Below are 8,392 nucleotides of genomic sequence, written 5' to 3'. Positions count from 1 at the left end.
AACGTTTTAACAGCCCACAACTCGAACCAGTGCACACAGTAACTCATACTGGTCTCTGTCAAAGGAGCTGCCTCCAAGAAGCACTTCGGTGCAGAACTAAGTGATTAAATCTAAGTAATTTTCACAGTTAAGTCTGCCAAGTCATAAACAAACAATTGATTTAAGTAAATGCACTCAAGAGTAGATAAAGCTTCATGTTTTGGGGGGGGATCTTTTGTTTTCTTTTAAACTTGGGCGAATCCAATGTTGCTTTTGTTGAGTTTGGAAGCTTCATGGTGCTACTACAGCAAAGATAGAAAGGATTTGTTTCCCTTTTCATATTTCTGTTACCTAATACTATTTAAATGCACATAAAATTCTCAGCAGGTTTAAAAAACACCAAAATAATTGGTGAACTTAGTGATGCTCTTTTGTACTTCACCAATTGCAAACCTTTGCACGTATTCCAAGAAACACTGGGTTGGAACAGAGCAAGTACATGAGGTGCAGCCACACTCACATTGCTGTGCACGCTGATTTGGGAAAAGAAATGCTTGAATATTGGCACACTTTGAGATACTATTTGAATTTAAACTACACATTGAAGATAAACATTAAAGTCACAGAAATTTTATAACAGTGCCCCAAATCGCTCATCAAACAGAAGCTTTCAACTTAAAACAATATTACTCCATCTGCATTAAACAGTTTGTGTCTTTAAAGATTAATATGACACTATTTAACCTTTTCTAAAACATCCAATGCTATTAAACAACTTCAAAAGAAGAAATTCTAACATCAGCTAGAAAAGGATGACACGGGATGAGAAAGCATTTAAACTATTTCTTATTCTCACAAAGCTGTTTCCTTTAGACTCTCAGCTTTGGTAACTAGTTATGCTTGCAGACTTTGAGAACAGATGAGCCAAATATGCACCTGACCAAATACTAACATCCTTTCAGGAGGCTTTGATGTGTCATAGTGTTGTGTCAACTAACTTCCTCCAAGTCTGTGACTCAGTCTTAAGAAACAAAACAGAAGTACTCAGTAATGCAGAGCTTACAGTAGGGTAAGTCACCACCATGCTGACATGGAGCATTTAACTCCCACGGAATTCCTGGGACCAGGGTGCTTCAGAAGGCACCTACTGCCTGGCAGAATTTGACCCCACGTGTTTAAAACAAGGTATTAAAAGTAACAATATGGCCTTCAAGAGTCTTTTTGTAATCTTCCCAAAAGTGGTGTTAGGCAACACCATAAAGACAAACCCAGCTTGACCCAAAGGAAACATATCTGCTGTCATTTTATTGCTGTGGAGAACTAAAAGCCACACAGAGCTTTAACAATGCAGTAACATCAATAACGAACTGTTTATTGACCAGCCTGTGCTTTAAGACACTGTCAAAAGGGAGACAGGAGAACCAGCACCACTGCTGTTACTGGAAACACCTGTGATATACTTACAGATTTTGCCAGTGTCATTTTTTGCATTTGTTCATAGAAATTTGATTGGTTTAAGTACTTTTGTTCACATTTTTCTATAATTTGAGTGCTTTCTCTTTAAAAGAAAAATCATGACTTCACGAGTTCATCAGTGTATGAATCCATAGGTGCTACTGGGCTGGTAAAAAGGTTGTCTTGTTCAGACAAACCAACCACCATGTATTTTCACCTGCTTTCTGCAAGCCTTTTTCCCTTAAGTTTATGTTATAGACTATTCTGCATTTCTGTCAGCTTATACAAACTTACCTACAATCTTACTTTAAAGGAAGATTAACTGCAATTGTGAGGAAGGTAAAGTACAACGGCAAATTATTTATTGTAATCGGACTATTATTTTGGTTGATACACTGTCTTTGGAAAAGAAATACAAACTTCTCACCTTTTGAACATCAGTATCATGCTTCTGCTGTAATTTAAGGTTTTCTTCATGAAATTTGCCTTCTGCTATTTTCATTTTCATGTCTAGCTTTAGAAGCAAAATAGAACAGATGTATAACTATATTAATGTATAATTATAATGTATAACTACATTAAAATAAAGCATAAATTACACTAATGACCTTTGCATAACTTTTATTCATTTATGTCTTTCAGAAGGAATGGGAAGTCAATTCCAAATAAATGCTATAAAAAAAAATATATGCAGTTTCTCAGTATGTTCATCTTTATGTGATAAAAAAAGTTACAGATCTCAACCCAAAATATTTATTTAGCAAATGGATTTGTAAGATGTTTTAACTGGCAATAAAAACTGCTACTGCCCAGAAAAAGCTATCATCCTTTATTTAAATAAACACTTAAGAATGAAATTTTTAATGTTTTGTTAATATGCCAAGAATGGTAAACTTGCTTTTATTCTTTAGGCAGGTGTTACATTTATACAAAGAATGTCCTTTGGCCCAGATGCATGTTTATTTTTGCTTGTTTTCTGTTACTCAGAGATTTCACGTTATAAACACATTTCCTTTAAAGGTTACTTATAACGGGATTAAGGATATTGCTGCTGAATTTGATTGCTGAAATACATTTCCTGCCTGTGTTTGTTCAAAGTCGTGTACTTGAACCCCTCTGACACAGTAACACATTGCCACTTCTTATGCATAGCCCAAGTTTTCATCTTTAAGCTATTTTTAAGTTTCTTGCATAGTTTCACGACGTCATTGAAGTCTTCAGGACTCTAAAGATATGATAGGTATTTTGTGTTTCTGAGTTTTCTAAATAACAAAGGTGACACCTCAAGTTCAGATTCAGGTTATTGTACTTCTACATGTCACCATTTCAGCAAGCAAAGTAGACAGAAAAGCTTCCCCAGCGTGACAGACCCCAGTGACCCCACACACTTTAGAAAGGGCCGACCAAAATCATTGGAGTGCTAGTACCAATGCCTCACCACAAGATGTCTTTAAGCAGTCTGTTGCCAACAGAAAAGTTTATGTTTGCTTTGGAGCTGGGCACTGCACTTGCATCACCATCCAGCTAAACTGAGTTCACAAATTTTTATTTTGCTCAACTAAGAACCTGACACCTAATATTCCCAACTGACAAACTCTAAAGGAACCAACAAGCATTATCCATTCTGCCTTTACTTTTCATAGAATGGTTTGGGTTGGAAGGGACCTTAAAGATCATCTAGTTCCAACCCCCCTGCCATGGGCATGGACACCTTCCATAGCCCAGGTTGCTCCAAGCCTCATCCAGCCTGGCCTTGAAGACATCCAGGGATGGGGCATCCACAGCTTCTCTGGGCAACCTGTTCCAGTGCCTCCACACCCTTTCCGGGAAGAATTTCTTCCTGATATCTAATCTAAACCTCCCTGTTTTCAATTTGTACCCATTACCCCTTGTCCTGTCACTACAGGCTCTTGTAAAAAGTCCCCCCCAGCTTCCTTGTAGGTTTCCTTCCCTTTCATTCCTTTGACATAACAAAAGTAGTCATTCAAGCGTGAATCTTAAACACATACAGACAATAAACACACTGCAGATCAGTAATTTATATTATTACAGTGTTATATATTTTTGTTTAGTGTGACTTGAAAACGTGAGCTACAAAACTCTGTCAGCTCAAAAAAGCAAAATGCTGTGCAATTAATATAGAAGACTCCTTAAGAACTGAAAACAGAAGAAGCAAGAGCAGCAAATTCTTCTGACTTCCAGACTCCACGTCCACTGATACCCAAAATACACGCCTGCTTCTCACACTGCATATAAAGAGGCTACCTATCTCCCAAGGTACAGAGTCTTATGCAAATTACCGGGGGTGGGGGAAAGCAGTTAGATAGACAATTAATCCAAAGAGAACCATATTCTCAGCTGTCAGACATCTCTTTTATCATCCAAAAACAAGCATCATTATAAACATGCACGTTCGATTCATAACATATATGCATATGTATATATGAAAAGAAAGATATGCATATATACCTCCAAAGTGACATTATAGGAGAAAATCTTAGTACCAGCTGATAATAAGTGTTGATTTTAAAAAAGGAGCAGAGTAATCCACTTCCAGATAGACAGTTTGTGAACATTCGATAAATAAATATGAAGGTCTTGTAAAAACACAAATACTAGAAACTAAACATGAAAGAGACTCCAATCTACTTGAATTCCATTAAAAGCTTATGAGTTACCGACATATAGCTATGGCACTCACACAGCTGTTGAATCCACACAAACACGTTACATGCAAAACTCATTAATAAAGCGAGAGCATCTCGGCTGATGTAAATTAATCCTTGGCCGTCTGCATCAGCAGAGACCTGGTCTACGTTTCATTCTTCTGTCGACTGAAAGGATGTAAAATAAACCAAACCCTAAAATGTGTCTTGTATCAAATATGGGCATATATTTTCAAGGGATGGTGATTGTTCTCAGCCACATGGCTTCTTTCCTACAAGTTGACACCAGAAATCCCTGTACTTGATGTTGGCTCCCACCACTTGTCATTAATCTTCCTCTTAGCACCATTCTTGCACTCATTCTCATCAATTTTAGTTCATTAATTCATTGCTCTACATATAGTAGAACAGACGTCCCTTAAAATTTCAGAGATTTCAGGGACTATTTTCAAAAAAAGGATTGGCAGCTTTGTCTCAGCAAAGCTAGTTGCAACCAAACAACAAATTTCAAAGACATGTGTGTCCAAGACTGAGAAGTCAGAAGGGACATACTGTAATAGCAAAACTGATTCCTTATTCTCTGAACACTAAATAAATAGACAAATCCCTTATTTGAAAAGTCCCAAAGGCCAACTCCTCATCAGTTGAGGGCTGAAAAGGTGACAACTTCAAAAGAACTCAAGGTCCTCAACTTCTATAAACATCATAGAATCCTGAAGATTCAGCCTCCCAGACATTTTCCTGTCCTTCTGCTTCGCCTCTAACTTCGACAATTTTGTCCCTTCAGGACGCCCTATATCAATAAACGTGAGGAGCCCCATAAAGTGTTTGAAATCCAGTAGTTGATCTGCACATGCAGTTTTCAGCTAGTCTTAAGAAGAAAGCTGTATTTGCAATGAGTAACTGGTAAAAAATAAAAAACTTCCCAACAACATTTAAATTTTATAATGGTCCGTAGGTCCAAGACACACATGTATGTTCATCACAACTGCTGGAAGTGTTAATTTGAGCATATGCTGTAAGAATAAAGATATAGTGGTTTAAAAATCCTACACTTAAAGTTTCCTCTGTGGAAATCCGCTGGAACAGCCAGAAATCGTAAGGACAACAAAGTGTCCTATAGCCAAGCTTGGAGTACTGGTTTCACTTATAAATCTGCTTTTTGACCCACCCCTTGTGTGAGGCAGACTTCCAACCTCACTGCATATGGAGATAAAACAATTGAGTCATGTAAACACATCTGAAGCACTGATCTCATTAAGGCTGGGGTTGGAGCATCATCCCTTCACAACTGGGAGTGAAACTTCTCCCCTCCCATTTCAAAGCTTAAACACATTATTAAATACTAATTTCAATAAAGGAGTATCTTTCAAATTAAAACCATACCAAACTGAGTCAACTGCATGTCTGTAGTTACCAAATGCCAAACCTCATTTGCTAAGTTGGTCTCAATTTCCTGTGGAACAGCGCGTTGTAACTTTATGTGCTGCCCTTCTATAAAGGGCCCTTTGCACTTCAGCTCCACTTTATTTATTAAACACATACTGAGAAACAAAATAGGCTACAACAGTATCAATGACCTTCGTAAGTTTTAAAGTAAATAGATAAAACAACTTTAAGAAGCCCTTCACCTTGATAGAAGCAATTAATTGTGCTCATGCTCATCAGTTTTAGTACCTTTTATTACCAGTTAAGAGGCAGCAGAGAACATGACATTTAAGGCATGTAACAATCCAGACAAAGGAAAAAAAATAAAAACAAAAAGGGGTGTAGCTATTTAGCTATAGTTGAGAAGTTTGCAACTATGTATGAAATGCAGCCATTGCTGTTGCCTGAACATCATTCCTTTGGATTTCTGTCATTGTTTATTCTCCTTACAAAGAGTATGAGGCAATTAAACCCCAAGGCCATGTAAACATTACTGATGTCAAACATCTGTGCTGTCCCTGTTATTTAAAGCCATGGAGGGTGGTATCAACAGAACTGCTTTTATGTGCCTAGTCACACTTTCTTCCTAATTTAAAAAACACCAAAACACCACCAAAACCAGCAAACAGTTACCTGGAAAAGGGTTTTCATCATATCACCAACCTATATTTTCTTAGCACAGGTTAGCTGCTATGGAAATGTAAGTTGTAGCTGTGAAACTGAAACTGATAGCCTCTAATCTGCAACTCTCAAATCTCTGGCAAAATAAAGTTAATCTCATTTTTTCATGATGGAAGGAAAACATTTGTCTTGTCACATTTTACAGGAATCTGCAGAAATATTTAAATACCCGATTTGAAAGTAAATCGATGGATAGACTGGCAATATTAACGGGAAAAAGCTTTGAACTACCGATCACCACTCACTTGTCTTCCTTACAGGGATCACCCTTGGGCCAGAAGGGACATCTTGAAGGTTTAACATCCATCAGGGATTTTTTTTTGGAGGGAGGGGGGAGGGGGAGAAGATCTTTGGCAAAACAGTACTTGTTTGCCAGGTTTTTTTCCAGGTCTATGAATATATGGGGGAGGGAGGGAGGGAGGAAGTGAGGAGGAGGGAGAAGGATGTAAACAATAAATGAGAACTTCAAAGTAAGAACTAACAATGTAGAACAATGACTTGTGTATCTTACAATATACGGCAAAACTTATTTGTGTTGCCGTTATGCAGCTGCTAAGAAATCAGTGCACGACACAAAGCTTTGATACCTTCATGGAAGAAAAAGGTTTCTTAAAAAAAACCAAAAAATTAAAACTTTCTACTGAATCATGTTCACATCCAGGGTTAAAAAAATAAATATTGATCATTTATACAATGTTTTAAACTGCATAGGCAGGCCAAGGCAGGAGGTACTATACTGGCAAAACATTCAAGGTTTATGATACATCGAGATGCTCACTTCAGATAAAAGTAATTGGAATAATGTAGCTCACTTCATAACTAACAAGTTGTTTTATTTTTTCATTGTGTTATTTCTGTATCTTATACTGTACCCTTCAAAACTTAAAAATTAGCTTTGAGGTATATTAATACTTTTAACATTTAGAGCAATTTAAGATTCGGAATAACCAAATAAATATCTAAAACAAAATCAGTGGCATGAAAAAAGGAAACAAACTCATACTTGATAACAATTTGTTTGAAATGAAATTTCTACTGTAAATATAAAATGTAAAGATATTAGGACTAATATCTTCAAAACTGAACTGCTGAAAAACTTGCACTCTGTTTACAGTATGTGGAAAATACACTATTCGTGTCCAGCTTCACTGCATTCAGATGTCTAATCAGCACAGTTGTCACATGATGTATGATAATATCTCATGTTTAATGAGCAGCTTCTACCCATTTGCTCAAACAATACTGAGGGTCATTATGTACTCTTGGAGTGCTTTTAACTGAAGAGAAATGCATTATAGTATGGTGAGAAAGCAGGAGGGTAGAAGGTGTAAGATGCATACAGAAATACCCCTCCTCTTTCCCGCACTGATGCACATGGTGATCTTACTCCCCCCTCATGACAGCCAAGCGCTGGAAAATCCTCACAATTAAAAGAGGCAAAGTGCATTATTATGAGAGAAGACTCACCCATGCTCTGGGTCTACAGCAAAGTGAAAGTTGCTTATCATGACCAAAGTATCAAATATGACCACAGGTCTTAAAAGCACAAACAGATTTGATTTATGGTGTTTGAGGAGCACGTTGTACAGAGGAGTTTAGTGATCTTTACTCAAAGTCTAAAAGACAGGCAAGAGGAAAAGTTATTTTCTGGGATAGTTAAAATAGACCCTCAAGCCTGTGTTGTTCACTCAAACAACTTGGAACAAACCGTTTGAGGGGTAACCGGTGAAAAAAATCACAAGATTTGAACAAAACACAAGACAGACCTGATGTGGATGATCTCATGTTAACAGTTCACCATAAAATTCCAGGAAGGCTAAAACCAAGAGAATGTTTAAGCTGTGTCAGTGTAAGGCAACGTAGGCCTGCAGACAAGTTGCAGCCCTACCAAAACTCCTTACAAGCAAATAGCCAAGGTGTAAGTACGAACATTTTGTTGAGAAAAAAATAAAATAGACTGTTGAGAAGTTTGCTTTCCTTCACAGGTTAAGGTTCCAAGAGGAGTTGCAGGTACAGAAGCAATAGCTGCTGCATCTCCCTGGGGCTCAGCTTGGTTCCCTTGATAAATGAGATTCGGTATAATAAAGGACAACTATTTTGAGTATTTGGCATAAAGAATTTTTATGATACACAAAGGAGATTTTAAGTATCAAGGGTCAATGTTTCTCACTGTTTCAGATGCA

The 8,392-nt window shown here is 37.3% G+C and overlaps 1 protein-coding gene across 1 annotated transcript in view; it reads right to left on the bottom strand.

The window, feature by feature from the left end:
- Nucleotides 1–8,392, bottom strand: part of CEP112 (centrosomal protein 112kDa) — a gene marked incomplete at its 3' end in the record, with an annotated part of 144,788 nt that overhangs the window by 111,524 nt on the left and 24,872 nt on the right. The window contains exon 8 of the mRNA XM_010149287.1: nucleotides 1,862–1,948. Within this exon, the coding sequence (XP_010147589.1) occupies nucleotides 1,862–1,948 (87 nt within the window). The remainder of the gene's footprint in view (nucleotides 1–1,861; nucleotides 1,949–8,392) is intronic.

Source organism: Eurypyga helias, unplaced genomic scaffold (assembly GCF_000690775.1).
Source record: "Eurypyga helias isolate BGI_N326 unplaced genomic scaffold, ASM69077v1 scaffold8523, whole genome shotgun sequence".
Taxonomy (NCBI): domain Eukaryota; kingdom Metazoa; phylum Chordata; class Aves; order Eurypygiformes; family Eurypygidae; genus Eurypyga; species Eurypyga helias.
This window is presented reverse-complemented; position numbering and strand designations above follow the sequence as displayed.